We start from the raw sequence: 26,825 nt of genomic DNA, 5'->3' as shown, positions 1-26,825 counted from the left end.
TGAGGGAGGACCTCCTGTCCTGACAAGTGAGGCTGGGTGACTTCTCAGGTCCCTTCTAACCGAGGGGTCCAGTGACCGTAAGCAGAAGACTATCTAACGCCCAGTGGTTCAGGGGGGCAAGTGAGGCACGTTTGGCTTTGGCCCAGTGCCAAATGCCAGGTGCCTCCTCAGACCAAGGCTCGTATCCAGCAGCCACTTCAAGGTGACCTGACTGGGCGACAGCGTCACCGGCTGCCGGGAACTGGGTTGGTTTCCTGAACGTCCCATGTTCCCCAGACCACACTCGTCTCCCCTGGGGAGCTGAACTAGGTCACCGCCAAGGTCCTGCAGTACTTGGACTGCTCTCAATTTCCTTCTGCTTCACCAGAGTCCTTTAGGGGAGCTGGGAGAACTGCGGCTTTCCTGGCACCGAGGGGAATCTAATCCCCAGCTGTCAGATAGGTGGGCGGTTCTGGGGCCACACACAGCCCTTCATTCGCGAGCTTAACTCACCGCGGGTGATGACCACAGTCTGAATAATTTCCACAGAAGCAAGATCTGGGATGAGGCCAAAGATGGGCCTCTACATTGGCTTTTTGGTCTGTTTTCATGTTTACTTTTGAAATAAGAGCTACCGTGACGGTGGACCTCATCTTTTCCCCAGACTGTGGGCGCCTGGCCTCTCTTTCCACACACAGCAGTACCTGAACATGTTGCCATTGGTCGCAACCCAAGCGCCTTGCTCGGTTCTCCTGTTCCCTGGGGCCCCAGCGGGAGTCCTGGAACCTCCCTCGAGGAGGGGTTATAAAGCCAGGGCAGCGCAGGAGCCCTGCTGGCAAACCTCAGATCAGGCCACATCTTCTAGAACAGCAGGGGAGAAATGAACCGGTCCCTCTGCTGGAGCAGGACGCCAGGGCAGGAATAGCTGCTGTAATACTCACATCATATTCATGTTTCTTATTACCTGCAGAGGGAGGCTACGCACATTTAAATATGACTAGAAACGATCTGAAAAGCCACATTTTGTTGGAACTGATTTTATTTAAATTTTACAGAAACCTGATCGAAGTATGTAACTGTAAGTCCAGTAACAAGTCTACAAAAATGCACGTACGATGCCAGAATTCCTTAAAAGCAACTAATATCGTATTCTCGTTCGGCATAAAACATGCATTGATATCAACTGCCACATGTTGGCCAAAATCAGTCTCTACAAGAAGAGACAGTCCATTATGGTCAATAAGAAAACTAGTTGTGAACACAGATTAAAAAAAAAAGAGGTTTTCTGGTTAATGTAAAAGGAGGAGCAGTACCTTTCTAAACGAGCCCCTCAGCCCCGGGTGACGCGTATTATCGTGCTGCGCAGTAACGCGTCACCTCCGAGACCTGGTCCTGACCTGTCATCGGAGCAAGAAACTCCCTGGCAGTTAAAGCAAACGTTTGAGAAGATAGAAACTTTCGGACCACAACAAGCACACTAGCGCAACCTTGCAGAGGGCGCTCAGAAATCCTCAGACTTGGAACAGGGTTCCCGGGCTGGGGATCGTAACCAGCCTCAAAGATGCCCCGAGCTTTTCAACCCGGCCCTTCTGCAAGGCCGGCTCAGGGCACACGGGCACCTCCTGTGGCCGGAAGGCCTTCTAGCTCCACACATCACTCTCCATGGGGATCTGTACTTAGGAGGCTTGATGCAGAAAACCACGGTTGGACCATTTCTTTGAGGCCCTGATGTCCTGTAGGCCGGGTTCATCTCACCCCAGGACGGGTACATGCGACTGCTGGACACACGAAGGAAAATCAACGTACACTCGTGGCCCCAAAGGCTCCGACGCTTAGGGTCACATACCTTGAAGCAGGTCCTCTACTGTCCGGAGAGACCGTGTTGCTCCAGAGGGACAGCAACTGAGGACTCTGCATTTATCAAAGGTGTTTTCCCCATAGACTGAGGGCTGTAAAGAGACTTCATACCAACTGAAAGGACTTCCCCTTAAAATACAACATTCCACAAGGTTCTTCAAAAGCGGGTCTCATGGTCATCAGAGAACCAGGCGTGGACATTAACATTTATTTACATAAAGCTCATCATTCCTGCAGCCTGGGGCCTTGTTTGGAGTCTCTCACATACCCTCTGCCTCTTCCAAAACAGGGCACTCCCTGCCCTGCTCGCTAGAAGTAAGCTAAACCAGTATTTTTTTTCTTTCAGCACAGATTTAAGGGGGAAATTAATAATTTATTGGGGTTCTCATAACATTTTCGTAACAGAACAATATCAAAATAGGTCTGTTTTTAATATATGCTTATGAATATCCCTGATAAGATAAAGAAATCCAGAGGACTTTGTAAACCACTAAGATTTCACAGGGTAGTACCCGGTCTATTTTCTAGGCAGCAGCAGAGGGACTAGTACACTGGCGAATTTTCTCCAGGAAGCCCTGTGAGCACTACAGTACTGAAATTCGAATATCTAGTGCCAGTGGAATTGTGAATGAAGTTTTCACTTTATTAGTAAAAATCATAACAGAGGTTGGCTTCCTCGGTCCTGCCATCGGCCAATCTCCCCGCCCGTGACAGACGTCCAGCCCAGAAAACCATCAGCCCTGACTCCGCTGGAGGTCGGGCCCAGAGGAGGCGAGTTTTGAGACACCCTCTAAGCCGTGACCACGCTTGCGAAAGCAGGGATGTGGGAGAAGAGGCAGACCGGGCCTGAGGAAGCACTGACCCAAGGCACCACGATCGGAGGGGTGAGGGACCTAGAGGGGTTGTGGCAGACAGGAAGGACGCTCCCGCCGTGCCCCCCCACCGCGAGGGTCCCGGGAGACAACAGCTCTGTGGCAGAGTAGACACGTTCAGGAGTTAAAGAACAAATCATTAGGAAAAAAAAAAAAAACTAGTTTACTGTCTCAAAACCAAATCGAACTTCTTAAAACTTCTAAGCGAATAACCTGGGGGTTATCTGGTAGTCGGGCGGCGGGCCGGCAGTCTGTGGAATGAGCTGCATTTAGCGGAGTCAGAGGGCGCTGGTTGTGAAATCGGCATACACACTGTGGCGACCGTGGTTAAGGAGGAAAGGAAGCTCAAAGGCCGGAGGGGAGGCCTCTCCAAGGAGAGGCCGGAACAGGACCAGATGCGAGAAACGCCTCTTTTATTCCGGGCACAGTAAGTGGCCTTGGCGGTGGCCTGGCTGAGCAGGTGCCATCGTCCAATCTAGCTGCAGTAGTACTGCATCCCGTCCACTCTCCTCCTCTTTTTTGACTGAAATTCTTCAAAGAACTGCTGGATGTCCTCTCTCTTAACCACCTGTGGAGGAAACAGCAAAGACCAGGAAAGGGAAATGCGTTACAGAGCGGCAATAACCAGGCATGCTAATCACAAACAGGTTGAACAACACTGCTGGTAATAATTATCTTAGGGGCGCCTGGGTGGCTCAGTTGGTTGCGCATCTCACTGTTGATTTCGGCTCAACATGATCTCACCGTTTTGTGAGTTCAAGACCTGCATCAGGCTCTGCGCTGACAGCATGGAGCCTGCTTGGGATTCTCTCTCTCTCCCTCCCTCCCTCCCTCCCTCCCTCCCTCTCTCCCCCTCTCTCCTTGTCTCTCTCCTGCTTATGTTCTCTCTCCAAATAAATAAGTAGACTTTAAAAAAGAATGACCTGGGGGTCCCTGGGTGGCTCAGTCGGTTGAGCGGCCGACTTCGGCTCGGGTCATGATCTCACGGTCCGTGAGTTCGGGCCCCGCGTCGGGCTCTGTGCTGACAGCTCAGAGCCTGGGGCCTGTTTTGGATTCTGTGTCTCCCTCTCTCTGACCCTCCCCCATTCATGCTCTGTCTCTCTCTGTCTCAAAGATAAATAAACGTTAAAAAAAAAATAAAAAAAGAAAAAGAAAAAAGAATGACCTGAATGTGTAACTAATCATATATCTCCATCCTATAGAGGGCTCATTCATCCAGGCGCACAGACACGGGCTGGGCCAGAGCCATACAGCCAGGAGGGCAGAACAGTGCCGAGAGTGGATTCCTTCACTCACCTCGCTTTCCTCACACGAAATGAGATAAAAGCAGCACCTATCTAACGGGATGGGAGATCAGATTGGATTTAATGCCTGTGAAACACTGCCTGGCACATAATAAGTTCTTTTTAAATTTTTTTTTTAATGTTTATTTATTTTTGAAAGAGAGGGAGACGAAGTGTGAGCAGGGGAGGAGCAGAGAGAGGGAGACACAGAATCTGAAGCAGGCTCTGAGCTGTCAGCACAGAGCCCGATGTGGGGCTCACACTCACAAACTGTGAGATCATGACCTGAGCCGAAGTCAGACGCTTAACCAAGCGAGCCACCCAGGCGCCCCTAAATTTTTTTTAAAGTTTTATTTATTTTTGAGAGAGACAGATCATGAGTAGGGTAGGGACAGAGAGAGAGAGAGGGAGACACAGAATCCGAAGCAGGCTTCAGGCTCTGAGCTGTCAGCACGGAGCCCGACATGGGGCTCGAACTCATGAGCTGTGAGATCATGACCTGAGCCGCAGCTGGAAGCATAACCGACTGAGCCACCCAGGCGCCCCACGTAGTAAGTTCTTAACTAAGTGCCTGAAGGTCTCCCAAGCCCACTGCCCTCGCCCAGGACCACAGCTGTCTCTTGGGAACATCCTTCAGCTCCATGTGAGTACCCACAGGAAACAAAGTCTGTTTTGCTTTGAGATTTGTGTTTTCTTCTTTAATGAGAAAAAGGAGCCAAAACACTTTTCCTCTTCAGGAGGCCAAAATTAGAGGTGTTTGCCACATAAAAAGAATAACTGGTTGGGGCGCCTGGGTGGCTCAGTCGGTCGGGCGTCCGACTTCGGCTCAGGTCACGATCTCACGGTCCGTGAGTTCGAGCCCCGCGTCGGGCTCTGTGCTGACAGCTCAGAGCCTGGAGCCTGTTTCGGATTCTGTGTCTCCCTCTCTCTCTGACCCTCCCCCGTTCATGCTCTGTCTCTCTCTGTCTCAAAAATAAATAAACGTTAAAAAAAAAAAAAGAATAACTGGCAAAAAATAAAGTAGCAACTACTCTTAGTAAATGGAATATCCACTTTATGCAATGAGAAATTTGTCTTCTGTTTCACTGGAAAAAGATTACAGCATCATACAAAGGTGTTCAAGATATTAGCAAAATAAAACACTAGAAATAAGAAAATAAGACAAAGGGACAATATGGATGAAAGAGTAAATTGGGAAAAGCTGACAGGAGCCCCGGCTCACCCAGGAGTGCTCCGCCAGCTGATCTGACCCCATAGCTGCCTCCAGTCTATCACAGGAAACAGGTGTTCATTTACTTTTTAATTACAAAGGTAACACATTCTTATTGTTCTGAAAGAATGCAGGAGGGGCAGGGAGAGGGAGGGAAAGAGAAAGAAGCCCAGTCAATGCAGGTGAGCAAGAGTGAGAGAGAGAAAAGGAAAGGAGGTGGTAAATACTTGGCTGTAAAGCGAAACACTCCCTCTCGCTCCCCAAGAGTAAGTGCCGCTAACTTACACAAACAGCAATGTCAACTCGAGTAACTTCCTTGGGGGAAGACCCTCGTTAATCCTCTAAATGGAAGAACGGCACAGACTGATACATCAATTTCACAAGCACCAAGGCTGAGACAGCTGGTCAACAAGTGACGACTCAGAACCCCTAACAAAGTCAAGATCTAGACACTGAAGATACTCGCGATACCACAAAGCTCTAATGTATTTGCTAAATGGCGTGGAAACTCACACTTATGAAATGCTAATATATAGGACACTTGGAAATTCCAATTCGAAGGATCTGTCCCTACTTCGGATCACCAACACTAAACACTGAAAGGCAAAAAAAGAATTTTTCCTGCAAAGATGTTGGGAGAGGGGACCTAAAAGCACGCAAATCAGAGCGTGCAATTTTTAGCTTCTAGACCCTCAAACGGTCACAGCCAACATGCAGAGTAGAATGTTAAGGAATAAATACTGGGGTTCAGTAATAAATCATTTTATTGGTTTCTTTCAGAAGATTTGTAGTTTCTAAGTGGTTTTTTAATTTTATTCATTTTTAATATTTATTTTTGAGAGAGAGCATGAGTGGGGGAGTGGGGAAGAAAGAAGGGGACAGAGGATCCAAAGCGGGCCCTAGGCCGACAGTAGTGAGCCCGATGTGGGGCTCGAACTCATGAACTGCAGAACGATGACCTGAGCTGAAGTGGGACACTCAACTGACTGAGCCACCTAGGCGCCCCTAAGTGTTCTTTTTTTATAGTCAGACACAAACATAAAAGGCAGTCCATTATCTAAGAACATCTAGAACTTATAATCTTATGTGGACAAATACAACCAAAGTAGATTAACCTTATTCCAACTTAAGGTTCTTATTTGTTTTTATAAGGATCTAATTAGTAATGTCATGGAACAATAAACAAATATATTTTTCTGTCTTTTTAACTCATCATATCAGATAAAAAGCGGCCCTAGTGATGACAGAGATCCCTAAGTTGAAGATCCAGGTTAAGACTGAAGAAAATTGCTAGTTTCAGGGGCACCTGGGAGGCTCAGTTAAGTGTTGGACTCTTGATTTCAGCTCAGATCAGGATCTCACAGTTCGGGATTGAGCCCTGTGTTGGGCTCTGCACTGGGAAAAGGAAGCCTGCTTGGGATTCTCTCTCTCCCTCTCTCTCTGCCTCTTCCCTGCTTGCACACTCTCTCCCTCAGAATAAATGAATAAACTTTTTAAAAAAATAGCTTGTTTCAAATGTGATTGGAAATATATCTTTTACATGATTTTAACTATGTGTAATCAAATCAATAAAGAGCCTTGTGACCACAAACAGCACAAGAGCAGAGGTCCTAGAGTCAGGAACACACATGCTTTGACACATTTGAAAGACTTCAAATGTCCATCAATAATGCAGAGGTTAATGTACACCAGAAACTAATGTAACACTATACTTTAATTAAAAACAAAAGTGCCAAGGGGCACCTGGTGGCTCAGTCGGTTAAACATCCGACTTCGGCTCAGGTCATGCATGATCTCACACATCATGGGGTCGAGCCCCACGTCGGGCTCTGTGCTGACCAGCTGGGAGCCTGGAGTCTGCTTCAGATTCTGTGTCTCCTTCTCTCTGCGCCTCCCCTGCTCACACTCTCTCTCTTTCTAAAATAAATAAACATTAAAAAACAAAAACAATAGTGCCAAGGGGTGCCTGGGTGGTTTAGTTAGTCAGTTGAGAGTCCAACTTTAGCTCAGGTCACGATCTCATGGTTCATGAGTTTGAACCCCATATCAGGCTCTCTGCTGTTAGCTCAGAGCCGGCTTGGGATTCTCTGTCCCCCTCTCTCCGCCCCTCCCACTCTCCCCCCCACTCGTGCTCTCTCTCAGAAATGAATAAACATTAAAAAAAAACACAAAAAAACAGTGCCAAGGTTAAAAACAGTTACACCTATGAACGAACATTCTTAGTTCTAGCAAGAAGAAACAGAAGTCTGCAGTAACCAGAGGGACAGGAATAACTGTAGTTTAAGAACTGCTGAGAGGCAGGAGGATGTTCACAGTGACTGTGAAGAACATCCTCTAAAAAATGAGAGAAATCTACTAAAGAGAAAACTCAACTTCTGACTTTACAACTCATTTTGCAAAAAGGCAGCACTGTGACCCTGTCCACCCAGGCAGTTTCAAGTTCTTCCCACATTCACGAGCAAGGAGAAAGTGGCCTTAAGCAACATGGCAGAGACTCCTTCCAAGAAAACAAGTCTTGGGGCACCTGGGTGTCTAGTCGGTTAACTCTTGGTTTTGGTTCAGGTCGTGATCTCACGGTTATGATATCGAGCCCTGCGTCGGGCTCTGTGCTGACAGTGTGGCATCTGCTTGGGATTTTCTCTCTCTCCCTCTCTCAAAATAAATACATAAGCATAGAAAGGAAGAAAGGAAGGAAGGAAGGAAGGGAGGAAGGAAGGGAGGAAGGAAGGAAGGGAGGAAGGAAGGAAGGGAGGAAGGAAGGAAGGGAGGAAGGAAGGGAGGAAGGAAGGGAGGAAGGGAGGGAGGGAGGGAGGAAGGATGGAAGGAAGGAAGGAAGGATGGAAGGAAGGAAGGAAGGAAGGAAAAAGAAAGAGAAAAAGAAAAAAAGAAAAAGAAAAAGAAAGTCTCAGCATACTTCCTTGGCACCCACCACCCCCACATCTAACTTGATTTCTGTGTCTGGACATAGCAGAACAAAGCATCAACTGTCCATAAGGACAGCCTTAGACCAAGAAAAGTTAAATTTTGTTTTATATCTGCCTTTGGAAGGCAGAAAAGTATTTCATGAAAAAATTCTGTCACAAATATGTGAATCGTAAAGAGCAAGTATTTATAAATTCATCTGGAAGACTATTTAAAAAATTTTTTCTTAATGTTTACTCTTTTTTTTGAGAGAGAGAGAGAGTGTGAGCTGGGGAGGGGCAGAGAGAGAGGGAGACACAGAATCCGAAACAGGCTCCAGGCTCTGAGCTGTCAGCACAGAGACTGACACGGGGCTCAAACCCATGAACCGCGGGACCATGACCTGAGCCGAAGTCAGTTGCTTAACTGACTGAGCCACACAGGCACCCCAAGACTATTTTAAATATTATACATTTTAGAATCAGTGTCACCCTTAAAAGTAGACAGACTCTCTTACTAGCCAGAAAAATGTTTTGGTCTCAAATTCTGAAGTTCTTTTATTCCAAACTATAGAATCCAAAGTCCAAAATAAGGGGCCTGGAATTAATTTTTCCCTGCCTGATCATTTGTTCTTCCTCCTCCAAGGACCTCTGCCAACGTCCTGGCCTTCCCCTCAGCCACAAGCACACTCTGCAGACCCTGTGTGGCTGCTCCACCTCTGACCCCCTCGAGCCCAGGGCTGGAAGGACTCCCAGTGAGGCCAGGTCCTTGTTTCACCACCTGCTCCTGATTCCCCTCTGCTCGGCCCGCAGTCACCTCTTAAGGATCCAGGTTAAGACATATGGTCATTTTTTCATCCAAGAAAATGAACAGTTTATTCAAAACATACAGAGCTATGATTAAAATTCTGTAATGCAACATACATACCGTGCCTTCATCAGCAAATCTCTTGAGATAGTCTTTAAGTTCGGTCTTCAAGTCATTGTATTCTAAATCAAAACAACAAAAAAGGTACATAGACTTTAGGCAAGTCATTTGCCTTTAGAAACAAAGTGCATCTTTTCCACTGATAGTTGAGTAGGTTAATACTTTAAACTTTCTCTAAGCGAAACATGCATGGAAACTTGCTTCCAATTTCTCACAAGTTCTTTCATTTTGATATTGAGGACCCTACTTCTTAAAACAAATGAACAAACAGAACTCAAAAAACTTGCCATTCCAAAAATATTAGCTAAGAATTTTTTTAAAAGGTTTCCTATCTCTCTGGAATTCTAGTAATGGAAATAATCTTGGACTCCTCAAACTTTATAAGCTTCAAAACCGATTCACTCACTTAACAGTTCCTATTACGTATGAGGTACCCTGAGGGCTACAAAAATCCTTCAAATGCAGCCTCCATCCTCAAAAAGCTTTTAGTCTAATAAAGGCAAAAGAAATTAATCAGATAGTTAAAAATAAAAGACAGAAACGATCAATGCCACAGAGGTGGTGGCATCTGAGTAGTCAGGGTGGAAATTACTAAAATCAGTTGGGCATGCTGGGGGGAAAAATGTAAAAGCCTGCAATTAAGGGCTCAGGGATATTTTCTCCTCTGGTGGTTTCCTGTGAACCACTAAAGCAACCTCAAGAACCATCCAAAAGATAACATGCTTTGCTCAAAAAGAGGACACGTGATGCTCCATGAAAACTATTTAAATCGATGCACAAAGAAATTGATTTTCTATTATTCCATATTCATACACCTATCCTGAATCAAAACAGCATGTTAAGGTTTCTCAAGCACGTAATTATTCTAGCACCTAACTCTGATTCAGTGGTAATCACAGCTAAATACCCAGCAACGCTACAATTCAGCAAGCATAATAAGCATAATTGAAGCCTATTCTCTAATTCCAATTTTAAGCTTTTTTTGTATTAAATTAAAACTGTAGGTGTTAGTAGCCCTCCTTACACATATTTTAACAGTGAAAGAAACTTTATGAACTTCACGACTTTTTGTTCAAACAGCATTTACCACAAATAAGTTCCACTTGCTGGACTCTGTCCATGCTGTTAAGGGTGTCCATTAAAGGGTCTCTCCTGTCAGCTGCCTGGTCAACCTTGCCCTTGTTTTCATAAGCCAGAACTGTGTCATATTCATCTGTCAGGAACAGGACATCTAGCTCGCCATACATTTTCTTCAAAAAATAAAACCAGTTTCCCATTAGAACATATGTATATCATTCTCAGAAAGTCAATTCTCAAGAGCTGAGAATCACTAAAAATTTATTTAATTTTTTTTTTACATTAATTGCCAGAAAAACCTGAGCCTTTTAGTACAGAATTGCTTGAATGATTTATTCTTTTTGCCCAAATCTCTTTTAGTAATCTCCCAACTTCCCAATAGGTGTTGTATGGTCTAAAAGATCTTTATTTAAAAACCTTTAAAAAAATTTTTTTTAATTAAAAAATGAAAACTACTGATTTACTGGAACTTTCAAGTAATTTTTATTCCCAAGCAAATTCTATGATATGAAAAAGATAAAAATTTATGTTTTCCACTAAAATGAAGATAATAAAAAGTACTGCATGATTCTTAATTTCTCCCACAAGCATTCAGACTGCAAAGAGCATTTCATAAATTTGCTTAATATGAAACATTTTAAAGTTCTCTACAGAGCTAACATCAATTTCATAAATATATTTTTCAGAAAGTCTTATTCTAGGCATCAGTCCGTAAAACACAGTGACATTGACCTTGATCAGTCACTCACCATACAGTCTTTGCAGGTACATAACTTGCTACGCCAGTTCAGGGGCCAATAGGTGGCAGTGTCTTTCTTTATCAACTGCTTAGCATTAAGATCCTGAAGTCTGCAGCCAGACTGTGATTCTGTGTTGAGATGTTGATTCTTAAGTGCGGTCTGAAATAAAATTAAGTTTTGAAGTATGTTTTTTACACTCTGACAGTTTAGACTGTATAAAGGAATTTCTTTGGGCAAAGGGTACAGTTGAGATCCAAAGCTACAGAGCTTACAGAAGCAATTTTGCTTAAGCTTTAGTTCTTTGATGGCTTATACTTCATATGTTACCTGGGGATCAGACTCAGAACTAGAGCTGGTACATGGTTCGTTAGTCTGCTCTGCTTTAACTTCCGTGACAGCATCCTTTCCGTGTTCTGGAACATCCTCTTTGAGGGTACTATCTTGATGATCTCCATTTTCAGGTTTGATGACTTCCTGATCACCTATTCCATCAACATTCAGCACCAACCCATCATCCTCCACAGATACTTTGGTTACTGTGGGTTCAATGAAAGCAAACACACACACATATCCATAGACAGTGAAATCACTTAGTCTGATTAAAAAAGATTTCAGAATCTGGAAAAAGAGCAAGTCAACCTTAATCTCTGGAATAATGAGAAAGGAATTATCGACTCTTCCTTTGGTTATGCCTACCTAATCCAGAGTTCAAATAATTGAAGAGTTCATTTAAAAATGTCAGTCACAGGGCACCTGATTGGCTCAGTTGGAAGAGCAGGTGACTCTTGATCTCAGGGTCATGAGTTCAAGCCCCACATTCAGTGTAGAGATTACTTAAATAAATCTTTAAAAACAAATAAATAAAAATTGAAAATTAAAAAAAAACAGGGGCGCCTGGGTGGCTCAGTCAGTTAAGCCTCTGACCTCGGCTCAGGTCACGATCTCATGGTTTGTGGGTTCAAGCCCCACATCGGGGTGACAGCTGGGAGCCTGGAGCCTGCTTCGGATTCTGTGTCTCCCTCCCTCTCTGCCCCTCCCCCACTTGCACTGTCTGTCTCTTAAAAATAAATACATATTAAAAACATAAAAAATAAAAATGCCAATCACTACTTAAGCATTTTCTATGTAAAGGAAAAAGAAAAATACTGCAGACAGTAAAAAGAGGTAGGATACCTCAAGAAGCAAGAAGCAGGAAGAGGTTTAACTATAAACACAGGTGGAAGGGTAGTTTTGAAAAAACCACCAGCTTTTCTCGATGAGAGGAAGGAATAAAAAAAGGATGGATATAGACCCAGAAATACTGTCAAAAAGAAAAGAGCAATGATGGGGAAGTTCATGTTGAATGATGGCACTTCGATTTAATGGGAAATGAGGCCATCTGTTGACAGACAAGGAAATGAAGGGACAGGGGGAAGACTGATTAAGAAAACCCAACAAATGAGATATAGATACAGGTCCAGTGGAAAGTGGGAGATGTAACTGAGAAGGGTAGGAACACAAGGAGGACGCACCAAGTTTAAGAACTTTGAGACGGGGGTTAAGTGGCTCAGTTGATTAAGTGTCCGACTCTTGATCTTGGCTCAGGTCATGATCTCACGTTCTGTGAGATGGAGCCCTGCGTCAGGCTCTGCGAGGACAACATGGAGCCTGCTTGGGGTTCTCTCCCCTCTCTGTCTGCCCCTCCCCCACTCGCATGCTCTCTCTTGAAAAACAGACAAAAAACCGAAACTTAAATGCTTAAAAAAAAAAAAAAAAAAAAGAACTTTGAGACAAATCAAAAGTGTAGGGTGAGATTTTAGGTACGGCTGTGCTGTTTGCAGTTTGTGTGGTAAAATGTTCCCTGAAGGTGACAGGGGCAAGAAATTATGAGGTCAGAGCAGCAGATACTATGAGTAACTGCCACTCTAAAAATAAATTAAGTAACACATTTGCATCAACAGTAAAATTAAATAATGCCTCAAGACCATTGCTGATCAGTTGTTTTGGGCCAATTTCTTTGGGTACAATAAAAGTACTAGGTAACAAACTATACCCCACATCTCCCAACCAATAGCATATCTTATACTTAAGAACAATTTATGGGGCGCCTGGGTGGCTCAGTTGGTTGAGCGACCGACTTCGGCTCAGGTCATGATCTCATGGTTTGTGAGTTCAAGCCCCGCATCGGGCTCTGTGCTGACAGCTCAGAGCCTGGAGCCTGCTTCAGATTCCGTGTCTCCCTCCCTCTCTGCAACCGCCCCCCCCCCCCCCACACTCTGTCTCTCTCTCCTTCAAAAATAAATAAACATTAAAAAAAAAATTTTTTTTTAAAAAAAGAACAATTTATTCTGGGGGAGCCTGGATAGCTCAGTCGGTTAAGTATCCGACCTCGCCTCAGATCATGATGTTGCTGTTCCTAAGTTCGAGCCCCGCATCAGGCTCTGTGCTGACAGCTCAGAGCCTGGACCCTGTTTCATATTCTGTGTCTCCCTCTCTCTTTCTGACCCTCCCCTGCTTGTGCTCTGTCTCTCTCTCTCAAAAATAAACAAACATTAAAAAAAGAACAACTTATTCTGGTTTTATTTATCTTTCAAAGTCCCATTCAAAAACTGCCTCCATTTTCCCTAACTCTGGTCTCATCCAGCCTCTGCCTCATGTTATTTAAGCATAGATTTGTTCTTGGTAGTCTCCCAACCATTCTATAAGCACCTTGTGGAGAAGGAACGTTATCTTACACTTTTTCTACACCTTGCAGTCCAGTCAAAAACAGTTGCAGATTGTTCTGGACCGAACAGTCCAGACTGTTCATTCTGGACTGAACAGAGAAATTTCACAAGTACGAGACTGTGGCACACCAACTCCGCAAGATACCCACCTGCCAATTGTGCAGCATAAGCCCACAAGAAGGGGCAGCGCTTCATACAAGCCGGGCACACCATCTCCTGGAAATCCCCGCTCTCGGGGGGGATGGCACCAAGATGCTGTGAATACAGAAAAGCCACTATTTTCCCTGTAGTCTCCAAGTTGTCCAAAATGCTATTTAATAAACAAATATTGCAACAGAACACGGATCGTATCTTTACAATTTCTTTTTAGAAGAGTAATTATAATGTAAAATATAACACAATTCAAAAAGAAGCAAGAAGAGATCTTTTTTCTTTCTGTACAGATAATACCTTTTAAAAGTAAAAGCTGGGGCGCCTGGGTAGCTCACTCAGTTAAATGTCCAACTCGATATAGATCACGATCTTATAGGTCATGATCTTTCGGTCATGAGATTGAGCCCTGAGTCGGACTCAGTGCTGAGCATGCAGCCTGCTTGGGATTCTCTCTCTCTCCCTCTGTCTCTGCCCTTCCTCCCTCCATGCATGTGTATGTGCGTGCATGCTTTCTCTCTCAAAAAACCAAGCATTTTTAAAAATTAAAAAAAACAACAATGTAAAAAGCTTTCCTTACCCTTCCATGGAACCAGTCTTCACAGACTACACACTGGATCATCTCATCCGGAATCTAACACGGAAAAGCAGTTTGTGTGTTAATGATTACAATGAATTCTGGGACACGGAAGTAAATCCAGCGAACGGAAGAACTATATATTAAATTCTCTATACCGATTCTGTGAGACGGCTATGCACATGCCAACAGTCAAGGGGCCAGGGAGAAATAGCGGGTCACAGGGCCAAAGAAGTTCACTCAACACGAACTGATGTTGCCGAAAGGTTACACTGAGATGAGCACTTTGGAAACAACCGTCAAAGCTGGTCCACTTTGGTTACTTGGCATCTGACTCTCGCAAGACTTTATAAGTAACATCTCATTTTACGTGAAAACCAAGACCCAGGAAGGTGAGGTGGATTGACCAATGTAGAATGTGGCAACCCCACATTCTTCAAGCCCTTCACTTTACTTAAACTGAAAAGTAAATATTATAAACAGTCTCTTGCTAATATGGACAGCAACAACTTCCCTAATTTGAGTTAGTTAAGAAATTAGATTCTGGCCCTAGGAAAATGATATACCATAGGGCACAGACTGTTTTTGGAATGATTTTCCTTTCATTCCCAGACTTTCATATCTACTGATTAATATCCCAATGTTGTTCTGTCCTTTCCCTATTATAACTTCTCAAAGGGGGAAAAAAGCATATATGCCTATATATATGTCAATACAGATATACACACACATATATGAAATATACATATATATATAAAGCAGTTTTATTCTTTCTTCTACCTTGATCAATTTATTTGGCATCTTATTTTTTGTCTTTTGATTTAACAGTGTTATAACACTTTACCCCATACCTTAAAATATCAAGTTTTAAGGTTTTATCTTTGTTAACTCAAAGATATCTTCAACTTGTTCCTCTATATAATTTGGTTCAATAATTACAGTTCCAAGACAACTAGCAAGCAAGGAAGAAGGCAGAAGGCTAATTTTTCTAAACATAAAGCACTCCTTCAAATCAGTAAATACACAACAAAATCCAACCCAGTCAAAATATGGGCCAAGGATATGAAAGGACAATTCAGATAGGTTATTACAAATGTTCAATAAACTCATGAAAGATGCATACTCTCATTCATGATCAGGGAAAAGAAAAAAGATACACCTCTTCATCTATCAAGATGGCAAAACTTAAAAAGACTGGTAGTATGTAGGGCTGACAGAGTATTGGGGAAAAAAACCACTATCACCTACTGTTGGCGACTGAACTCTTTTGACAGAGGTGATCACAATTTTATTTTTTTTAAGCATTTTCTTTTTAATGTTTATTTATGTTCGAGAAAGAGAGACAAAGTATGAGTGGGGGAGGGACAGAGAGAGAGGCGAGACACAGAATCTGAAACAGGCTCCAGGCTCTGAGCTGTCAGCACAGAGCCCAAGGTGGGGCTCAGACTCATGAACTATGAGATCACGACCTGAGCCAGAGTCGGATGCTCAACCAACTGAGCCACCCAGGTGTCCCAACACAATCTTAAATATAAATATCCTATGTCTCATCAGTTCTACCTCTAAGTATCCATAAATACTTGCAGGAATATTACTGAATCAAATTACGGTATAAGGATGTCCACTGTAGCTTTCTTTAGAATACTGAAAAAAGAGACCGGACCAGTCTGCTACAGAACATTTAGGTAACTAACTTATAGCATGTCAAATTATGAGTACTTGGCTGTGATCAGAACAAGGTAGATTTGTGCTCTTTAGCATGGAAACAAGTCAATGATATACTGAGAAGTGAGAAAACCAAGTTGCAAAAGTGAACACACGGAATTTTCACTTTTGTCAAAAGGAAACTACAAATTGAAACACACATCACTTATGTGGGGACCGAAACAGGTCTAAAAACATACACACCAAAAAGTGTTAACAGTGGTTATATCTGGGAAGTACGACGGAGTGAGGAAGAAAAATTCTTTTTAAATTCTGTGTATACTTCTTTTTTTTTTTTTTTTTTTAATTTTGTGTATACTTTGAATTGAGGATCCAGTCTGTACACCCCATTTCTTTTCTTCCATGGAGGCAAGAAGTTGAAAGTCATTGTTTGGAGAGTGCTTGGCGGTGGAGCAGGCAGGCAACGAGAGAGAGAGGAAGGACGAAAGCACTGGCCTTGAGAATGTCCTGCCCAATACTTCATTCTTGTAATGTAGAATGAGAAGAACACTCAAGATCTGTACCAGTTACAGCTCCAGCACAGACTCCTAAGAAAGGATAAACCTAGAATCCTCTCGCAATCCCCAAATCCCTTCTGAACAGCTACAAAGGCCCAGATTGGACAACAGGCTAAGGAGTGAAGGCTAGAGGTATTAACCTCCAATTAACCTCCAATTGCCTTACCTCATCTTCAGGATCAGGATAAGGTCTCTTGCAAATGCAGTACAATCCAAAAAAGTTGTCATTGTATTTATTGCCAGAATTTATCTTTGCTTTGTCCTGAAAGATATTCATTTCAATATGTAATATGGTCTAATTTTAACTATAATTTCAGGCATCATGAAAGTATAAATTATAAGTCGCATATAAATATCACATATGGTATACATTATTTTTATAACACCAATATACTATAAAAACATATATTACATATATTTATAACACAGCATCAATATATTGTAGTAAAATATAAAAAATACCATGACATAATAATAAAATATCATGTATCTCATGTTGTATAACATTAATACATTCAATAAATTTCTGCATTAAATATCTTCCTCCCCAGAAGCTGGTTTTTAACTTTCAAAGTACAAAGAAAAAGAATTCACTCCTATCAAAAGGATATTTTTTCCAGGATACAGAGAGCAAATTTGATTTTTTGTACCTTCTTTGTAGTAATTGGGGAAACCAAATACATCCATTAACAAAACGCTGATAAAATTATATCATCAACCTCTATAACCCAGAATTTCAAAGTACTTTTTTATTTTTTTTATGTATTTATTTTTTAGAGAGAACTTGCGAGTGGGGGAAAGGGGCAGAGGGAAAGAGAGAGAATCTTAAGCAGGGCTCCATATTCTGTGTGGAGCCCAACTTGGGGCTCGATCCCACGTCCCCGGGATCACAACCCAAGCTGAAATTAAGTTAGACACTCAAGGGGCGCCTGGGTGGCTCAGTCGGTTAGGCGGCCGACTTCGGCTCAGGTCATGATCTTGCGGTCCGTGAGTTCTAGCCCCGCGTCGGGCTCTGTGTTGACAGCTCAGAGCCTGGAGCCTGCTTCATATTCTGTGTCTCCCTCTCTCTGACCCTCCCCTGTTCATGCTCTGTCTCTCCCTGTCTCAAAAATAAATAAACGTTAAAAAAAAAAAAAAATTTTTTTTTAAAGTTAGACACTCAACCGACTGAGCCACCCAGGAACCCCAAAGTACTTCTTAATGCCAAGCTGTGATAGCCAAAGTTCCCAGGTTATTAGACAGTAAAGAGTAAGCAAGGAAATTGTCTAAAAATAAACTTCAAAGGAGGGAAAAAGCATGAGAGTTTTAGCAATTATGACTGAACAATGTAAAATCCCTGACATTCTAGTTTCTGTTACTTCAGTAAATGTTATTGCGTAAGTATAGTTAAAGCAGTGAAAAATCCCTGTGCACCTAGCTCACATTCATTATTACCAAGTTTTATTAATTCAGTTTTTACAGTTATACCCTTTGTTGGGGTGCCTGGGTGGCTCAGTCAGTTAAGCGTCTAACTTCGGCTCAGGTCATGATCTCACAGCTCATGAGTTCAAGCCCCGTGTTGGGCTCTGTGCTGACAGCTCAGAGCCTGGAGCCTGCTTTGGATTCTGTCTCTCTCTCTCTCTCTCTCTCTCTCTCTCAAAAATAAAATAAACCTTAAAAATTTTTTTTATACCCTTTACTTTAAAAGCCTTAAAGGATGAACACAACCAACATAATTAAACCTCAGTTACATTAAAGAACATTCCCACCAAAATCTTTCATATTACAGTCTGTAATGCAGACTCTGAACAGGTTAGTTTTCCAATAAAATAAAAAATGGAATACAGTCTTTTTTTTTTAAATGGAATACAGTCTAATACCAATTTGCCTACTTGAAAGAATAAGCATAAAAACTTCCTTTTTGGAAAATGCATGGTTTTTATCCCCTCTGGCAAATATCCATCTCAGCTACTTTCAATGTATTTTTACACTGCTCACTTACAGGAAATAATTTGCATTCCAAATTTTTAAACTTGCTGTTTCCACAATCACAACGAAAGTTTCTGAAAAAAATGAGGGAGAGCCAAATTTTAGTTTTTCTTTTAAATCTAATGAATTACTCTTTAAATGTATTGCACAGCCCCTGCCCTTTCAACTCATTTCTAGGGTCTAAAAAGTGACCTTGATTGCTGTTCATATGTCCAATTTGAAATTTCTCCAAGCACAGAATAAAAGATTTAACAGTTTGGGAAATTAACATGCACAGAAATAAATATTTATATCACACATACATATACGCACAAGTAAAATAATGACAAAGAAGGATGACTAGTTTGAGTTTGTGCAATAATTATATTTGATTTTTTTTTTAAGTTTTTATTTAAATTCTAGTTAACATATATGGTAAAACTAGTTTCAGGTGTAATAATTATATTAAAAGGCCCTCCAGAAAAACTATTCTAATTATATAAAACAATTATATTAAATTTTACCAGTACACAACTACTTTAAATGGAAAAACAAGAAAAAAGCACAGGTGGAAACGAATCTAAACATTTAAAAAGCATCCGGCACCAATCTCTGTTTTCACCTTTTTGTGTATAGCTCAAATAGTTTATGACTCCCATGACATTCGTAACTGCAAGCGAGGCAAATTCCTGCTGGTTCTTCTCCCTCTGGGGTGCAAGTACTACACGCATAGAGTGCTTGTCTCTTTACTGAGCCCTAAAAGCCACAAAATGGAAGGAGAATAATCACACAAGAGAGTGCCAAAACACTGTCACATGTTTTATGTCATTATATATGCACTATGGTAGTGCTCATTTCACACGATGTTTTCTTACAACGATAGTTTAAAATTCTCAGGCAGCTGAAAAGAAGAATCAGCTGGCCTGCACCAACATCTTAACACATGAAAATGTAAGAGAATGTGTACAGGCTTATGTTAGCAATATCACACTTACAATTAAGATCAATGCATTTTATGCAAGAATCCTTTTGAGTTTAGGAGATGCGTGCTGAAGTATTTAGAGTGTCATGATGTCTGCAACTTATTTTCAAATGGTTCGGGGAGGGGGTCTGGGGGGGTGGGGGGTAGGGGAGATGGGGGGGTCGGAGTTACATAGAGAAGAGAGATAAAAGCAAATGTGGCAAAAAGTGAATATGTGGAAGAGGCACACAGGTGTTCATAAAAGTATTCTTTCAACTTATCTGTAGATTTAAATTTTTTCACAATTAAAAGTTGAAGGAAAAGATCAGCAAAGCTTTTGGAAATCTTGACAATGGTTACCCTCCTCCAGGAAGGAGGGAGGCAGCGAAGCTTCTGGGATGCCAGTAATGATCTGGGGGCTACACACATGCATATGTTCACTTTTTTCCACAAATCATACAAATGATTTGTGCATTTTCCATATATTTTACTAAAGTAAAAAGAAAAAATTTACGAAGTCCAATTTATAAAGCTAACCACATTTCAAAAATAGCTTACATACATTTTAAGGAAAGCAGAAAAAAAAGTTGTTTTAGTGGTGACCAAAGGTTTTAAAATACCAGCCAACATCTGGGTCTGTCTGTGGATCCCAGGTTTTTTCAACAATCTAACCACTGGGCAGGGTTAAACTCAACTGGTCAAGATGACAACTGGTATTATGAGCTCAGTCCACACCACATAATGACCCCAAGTCTCTCACCTCATCCCCCAATATTGCCATCCCACCCACCCCCAGCCCTGGGGCTAGGCAACCTCCTTCTTCCTACCAATTCTCATCCCGTGTAAAGTTTTCTTCTACCCACCTTTCTCCATTTTTGTACCTAGAAACATAGGATGAGTCACCAAACACTACAACACACCCCCTCAAATCCTGATTCATAACGTCTTCCAAATGCCAAATATACCCTTCAAGCAAATCCTCTCCCCTCCTCCCTCCTTTACCAGTGCCACCTGCTGTCGTGGTTCCGGTCTATTTCCATGGGGGGCGGACTGCAGATAGACACCATACTTGCTTCGCCTCGCAAAAACAACAACAACAACAAAAAGCCTACCAGCTTGTACTTGTCAAACTAAATTGCAGAGGATTAGCTGTCAAGGGGCCCAGCTCGGGGAGATTTTCAAATCCAGAGCTCTCTCCTTTAACTCTGCTTCGACTCTCCCATTCGGTTCCAAATAAACACTCTTAGGATGGGAAAAGTAAGGACAAAGATGTCGGGATTTGAGCGGTCAAGGGGATAGTTTCTGAAAAGCAACCAAGGCACGGAGAAGAGAAGGAGAGGAAGGAAAGAGCAGGGGTCCCAGGGCCAAAGCCTGGAGAATCCTGAGGGACTAGACGGAGGAAGACCGAGGGAGGAGGGGAGCCCTGCTGGAAACAAGCTGAGAAAGGGAACCAGGAGACCGAGGTTTAAGGGCAGCTGGGCCTGGGATGGGGAAGTCTACGACGAACGGTGGCCTGGGACCACCCCAGGGGAGCCGGGCCGCGACACGCGGGAATGGGGCAAGTCTGGTCGGGAACAGGAGGTTCAGCGGGAGCCCGGGGAAGGCGAGGCCAGGGCCGCGCGCCCACCTGCGAGTAGGAGCACTTTTCGGAGTCGCTGCCGCCCAATACGGCGCACGCTTCATTCTCCAGCTCCTCGTCCTCCTCTAGTACGTCGACCAACGATACCACGGGCTCCAGCTCCGACTGCCGCCCAGCCGACCCCTCCGCCCCAGCCATCCTCAACTGTCAGCGGGTCCGCCGCTCGGCCCGGCGGAGGCGGGAAAAGAGGCTGCGAGAGGCGTGGCCGGAGGAGGAGGGGCCCAGCGCTAAGAACCAATCTCAAGGAAGGGAAGCGAAGGAAGGGGGAGGAGCAACTTCCGACAAACGGAAGTCACTCCTCTCCCTTCTCCCGCCTGCGCCAGGCTGCGCCCACGGCGAGTTGACTTCCGCTTCCGGGTGGCGCCTGGAAGTCGGTGGCTGTTGAAGCTCAGCCATCGCCATGGAGTTGTTGGGCGAGTATGTCGGGCTGGATGGGCAACAGCAGCGGCTGCGGGTGCCCTGTGAGGTGCCGGCCGACGCCGATCCTTACGAGACCCTGTTGTCTGGCGTGGCCCAGATGAGAGACCTGGTGACAGAACTCTTCGGCCCCCTGGTACAGCAGGAAGCGCAAGACCGGGTGGCGGCTCCAGAAGAGGCCTTGGACGGTGAGCCCTGAGAAGGTGCTGGAGCGACAGGAGGGCGGGGCAGGGGAGCCCGGGTAGAGTGGCCGTCTTGGAGCAAGTGAGCCTCGGGGGAAGAAGAATCCCAACTAAAAATTGTTAGTCCTTACCGCCGTATTATCTGCGCTACTTCTGCTTAAGCGTTTGACGACTCTCTTTCCATATGTATCACAAAAAGCGTGCTGAGTGCCGACTGCTCTGTGCCAGGCACTGGGCTGTGCTCTTGAGACGGAATGAGGTGAATGCCACTCAGTTCCTGGCTTTCTGAAACTCTCAGGCTGGTGGGGGTTAGACAAGCAAATACTTTTTAACAGATTGGAAGTATGACTCCAGGGCCCTCTGTAACTATTGCAAGCTGAGAGGACCCAAGAAGGCTTCAGAGAGCATGACTTTTGAGCTGGGTGTTGAAGGATGAAAAGGAGTATTACCTTCTTAACGTATTTGTAATTTAACGAAATTACACGAATTTACAAAATTTCATGAAGTTACAAACACGTTAAGAAGACTGTCCTCTGCGATCCAAAAGAATGAAATCTTGCCATTTGCAACAATGTGGATAGAGCTAGAGTGTATTATGCTAAGCAAAATAAGTTAGAGAAAGACAAATATGATTTCACTCATGTAGAATTTAAGATACAAAACAGATGAACATAAGGAAAGGGAAGCAAAAATAATATAAAAACAGAGAGGGAGATAAACCATAAGAGACTCTTAAATACAGAGAACAAACAGGGTTGCCCGAGGGATGTTAGGTGGGGGATGGGCTAAATGGGCAAGGGGCACTTGTTGGGATGACCGCTGAATGTTACATGTAAGTGATGAGTCACTAAATTCTATTCGTTAATACACTGTATGTTAACTAACTTGGATTCAAATTTTTTAAAAATAAGTAATTTTAGAATTAATTTCAGAGTAAGTTCTGAAGATTTCAGTTTAAGGAGTCTTAACTCCCAGGGACTCCTTTCCATATGCCAACTTAGAAGGTGCAGTTTGAAAGGAGAAATGTGAAATTTAAGTCTTGTCTTGAATACGAAAAGAGGTAGGTACCTTTTTTGCCTGGAGCTGAAGGGCCAAAGAATTAAATATTGGAGTCAGGACTTACCTCCTCTCTAAAGGGACTTACACTGTACTGTACTTTGCATCTTGTGTATTATGTGAAGGAGCCAGTTCAGAACATTACACTGAGTTCAGACAATAGATTGGTTCCATGGATATATTAATTGGGAGTGCCAATGTATTGAGAATGAAGTCCTGTTTCTTGGCTCCACAAGTACTTCTGTAGTCTCTTGAAAACGTTATCATTGGCGTAAGGATGAGTATAGCTAGAGCCATTTCTTAAAATATCATTACTTGTTGAGAAAATAACTGCCACCTATGAATGGAAGGTCAGTAGTATATTTGTATCAGAAGACACGTTTTTTGTTTATTTAATGAAGACCCCATAAAGCTTAGGTTTTACTTTGTTAAAAGTAATCGAGATTGACATGGCACATTTTGTGTTCTGTGAATTTGATCTCAACAAATATACAAAACTTTAAAATTGTACCAGTTACTAAAGAAAAGTGATAGAACTCAGTACTAAAAAGTACTCAGTACTAAAATTGGCTTACAACCAATCCAGTTACCAGATGTGAAAGGATTTGAATAGACAGTTCTTTAAATAAGATATATAAATGGCCAATAAGCTCGTGAAAAGATGTTTAGCATCATTGGCCATCAGGGAAATCCTAGTGAACCCCAAGGAAATACCACTTCACGCTCACTAGGATGACTGTAATCAAAAAGAACAATAACAGGTGTTGGCTAGGATGTGAAGAAATTGGAGTCGTCAGACATTGCGGGTGGAAATATGAAAGGATACACCTTCTTTGGAAAATGGTTTGGCAGTTCCTCAGGAAGTTAAAGTTACCTTATAACCCAGTAATTCCACTCCTAGGAACTCCTAGTTCCACTCCTACTTCTCCAAAGAGAACTGGAAACCTACGTTCACATAAAAACTTATATATGAATATTCATAGCAGCATTATTATAATAACGAGAAAGTGGCAACAACACCATGTCCGTCAGCTGATGAGGCGATAAACAAAATGTGGTGTATCCATCGATGGAGTAGTATTCAACACTAAAAAGGAATGAAGCACCGGTAAATGGCTATAGCATGAGTGAACTTCAAAAACATGTGAAGTGAAAGCAGGCAGACAGAAAAGGTCGCATATTTTAGGATTCCATTTATATGAAATGTCCAGAACAGACAAATCTATGGAGATAGAAAGTAGATTAGAGGTTGCCAAGGGCTAAGGGGAGTGAGAATTGGTTTTGGTGTGCCATTTCTCAGATGATGAATGTGTTCTAGAATTAAATGTCAGTGACAGTTGCTCAACCTAGGGAGTATACTACAAATCAATAAATTGTACACTTTAGAAGAGTGAATGTTACATGGTGTATAGATTATATCTCCAAAAAAAGTGGCAGATAAGAAAGATTTTAAACACCAAAATTCCTGAAATCTTTTTAACCATACATACTTTGAATCCAACGTATGCATAACTTAATTAATCCTTAAAGTGAAATGGTCTCAGTATCAACCATTTTAACAATCTCTTTCTTTGAACCACTGAACATATTGTCACACAAATATTTATTTTAAAAGGTGATGATGAAGATGATGCAGAAGATGAAAATAACACTGATAACAGAACTAACTCAGATGGACCATCTGCAAAACGGCCCAAACCACCATCTTAAGAATAGGTTTTATGAAATTTAAAAGACTGCTACTCTATCTGAATTATCACACGCTGACATTTAGGAAAGACTGGTGCTCTAATTTGGAAAAGTATTTGTTTTATTCCCCTAGGACAATTTTGTCAAAGAAAAAAATGTATCTTCTGTTTCCACCAAAGAAAGATATAATAAATGTTTAGTCTGTTTTCTTGAGTGAGAAATAAATTTGATACTGTGGAAATAACTAGAACACTCAATGCTATATAAAATCCTCTAAGTTGGCAACTGAATATTTGTTCAGTTTTCTACTTTTTAAATAACCATTGAATTAAGTTGTGTGATATCTACATCTTGTGGCTTCTGCTTGTTATAAAAAGTACACCTCATAATCCCGCACAATAACATTTCAAAGAAGATGTAAGTGGAGAAAATCGGATATTAGATTTAAGAATGGCAGATCTGTGTAAGAAGAAGGAAAATGGGAATAGAAATACTGAAGAGGGAGATGAGCCCGGAGAGAGACCCAAGGAAACCTGGAGTCCATACTTACACCCAGTGTATAGACATCCAGAGGTGATACCACTCAGTGAATATATACATTTAACTTGTAACTTAAGAGAACGAAGTTGGGCGTGCTTTTATGCTGTAGCATGTTATGTATATAAACACAAATGTAAGTCTTAAACAATCTATGTTGACTTTAACTTAAGGTATTTCTCATCCTGTATCCTTGCTTTGATTTTGCTTACCCCAAAGGCCTGTTGAATCCTTTAAAATACATATATATTCCTAAAATATGTGTGTGTATTCCTTTTCGGCTTGTTGATGGGACCAAGGCATTTTTTATTTCCTGTGCATGTTTCCTGATTCATTTAGATAGCTAAAATGCAAAGAAATCAAGTACATGTATCTAAGGAAATACAAATAGTTATAGAATTTTAGAGTTGGAAGTAACCTTACAGATTATATATGACTTATTTCCAAGATGAATTGAACCTTAGAAGAGGTGTTGCCCTGAATTTGAGCTAAATATTGGCAGAGATGGGTTGTACACATAGCCTTTAACAGATTACCAAAAAACCCCAAAAGCAGATTATCATAGTACTTTCCCAGTTACATATTCTGAAATCTATAGTTTACAAAGTACATACAATTAAGGAAACTGAATTTAGATACCTTTTCATGTCTTTTTTTTTTTTTTTAATGTTTATTTTGAGAGAGAGACAGACCACACATGCAAGTGGGGGAGGGCTAGAGGGAGAGGGAGAGAGAATCCTAAGTAGGTGCCATACTGTCAGCATGAGCCCATCGTGGGGCTTGATCTCACAACTGTGAGATCATGACCTGAGCTGAAATCAAGAGTTGGACGCTTAACTGACCGAGCCACGAGGTGCCTGATACCTTTTCATATCTTTGAAGTATTGTTTTGCTTGGAACATCAGCCTTCCACTAAGTGCTCTTATGTAATCAAAACAATACCAACTAGGAAAAAAAAAAATACTAACTAGGAAAAGTTCTATGAATGGTCAGAAATTGCCTTGTTTAGTTTGTGATAATGTCTCTAGTATTGGGACTTCTCAGTTATTGACTTATGATAATCTTTTTCTTCATACAATCCTTTAAAAAAACTTACCAGCACAGTTAAAATAGTTCATATGTTTTTTAAGTTTTTCTTTTTTAAAGTTTATTATTATTTTTTTAGTAATCTCTACAGTCAATGTGGTGCTCAAACTCATGACCCAAGGATCAAGAATCACATGCTCTCCCAGCCAAGCCAGCCAGGTGCCCCAAAATAGTTCATATTTTTTAAGTAATAGCTGGATTTTGCTCCTGAATATTTTGCTTTCTTTACGTTTTTTAACTTTTTTTATTTTTTTCCTTCTTTGTTTAGTAAATATGTTAATAAAGAAGAAATATCAAGATATTTGTGCTTGTGGCCCAGTGTTTTGAGGTCTGGGTTATAGGTCTGATTGATCTTTTCCTTAATTTTAATACTGATTTTTAAAATTTTAATGTTTATTTATTTTTGACAGAGACAGCATGATTGGGGGAGGGGCAGAGAGAGAGGGAGACACAGAATCCAAAGCAGGCTCCAGGCTCTGAGCTGTCAGCACAGAGCCCAACGCGGGGCTTGAACTCACAGACTGCTAGATCATGACCTGAGCTGAAGTCGGACGCTCAACAGACTGAGCCACCCAGGCGCCGCAATACTGATTTTAATACTGCCTGCTTCATAAGTGAGCTACATGTGTGACAAAAAAGATCGGTGTGATGGGGCTCCTGGGTGGCTCAGTCGGTTAAGCGTCCGACTTTGGCTCAGGTCATGATCTCACGGTCCGTGGGTTCGAGCCCCGCGTTGGGCTCTGTGCTGACGGCTCAGAGCCTGGAGCCTGTTTCAGATTCTGTGTCTCCCTCTCTCTCTGCCCCTCCCCCG

The 26,825-nt window shown here is 42.3% G+C and overlaps 2 protein-coding genes across 3 annotated transcripts; one reads left to right on the top strand and one right to left on the bottom strand.

Annotated features, from left to right (window-relative positions):
* Window positions 1–1,000: 1,000 nt before the first annotated feature.
* Window positions 1,001–21,320, bottom strand: UBR7 (ubiquitin protein ligase E3 component n-recognin 7). 2 transcript variants are annotated; one of them, XM_042944149.1, is made up of 11 exons: window positions 21,036–21,320; window positions 19,070–19,203; window positions 18,482–18,542; window positions 16,667–16,762; window positions 14,282–14,335; window positions 13,701–13,806; window positions 11,174–11,382; window positions 10,856–11,005; window positions 10,117–10,279; window positions 9,030–9,091; window positions 1,001–3,276 (listed from the first exon to the last, which is right to left on the bottom strand). In XM_042944149.1, the coding sequence occupies exons 1-11, from the start codon at window positions 21,183–21,185 to the stop codon at window positions 3,184–3,186; spliced, it is 1,278 nt and encodes a 425-aa protein (XP_042800083.1). In that variant the 5' UTR covers window positions 21,186–21,320; the 3' UTR covers window positions 1,001–3,183. The 2 variants fall into 2 exon arrangements, with proteins under 2 accessions (XP_042800083.1, XP_042800084.1); XM_042944150.1 differs by lacking the exon at window positions 19,070–19,203 and having other exon boundaries at window positions 21,036–21,188.
* A 33-nt stretch (window positions 21,321–21,353) lies between these two features.
* GON7 (GON7 subunit of KEOPS complex) lies at window positions 21,354–25,188 on the top strand. The gene is made up of 2 exons (XM_042944151.1): window positions 21,354–21,652; window positions 24,318–25,188. The coding sequence occupies exons 1-2, from the start codon at window positions 21,448–21,450 to the stop codon at window positions 24,410–24,412; spliced, it is 300 nt and encodes a 99-aa protein (XP_042800085.1). The 5' UTR covers window positions 21,354–21,447; the 3' UTR covers window positions 24,413–25,188.
* The last annotated feature ends 1,637 nt before the right edge of the window (window positions 25,189–26,825 follow it).

This window comes from Panthera leo, chromosome B3 (assembly GCF_018350215.1).
Source record: "Panthera leo isolate Ple1 chromosome B3, P.leo_Ple1_pat1.1, whole genome shotgun sequence".
NCBI classification, from domain to species: domain Eukaryota; kingdom Metazoa; phylum Chordata; class Mammalia; order Carnivora; family Felidae; genus Panthera; species Panthera leo.
This window is presented reverse-complemented; position numbering and strand designations above follow the sequence as displayed.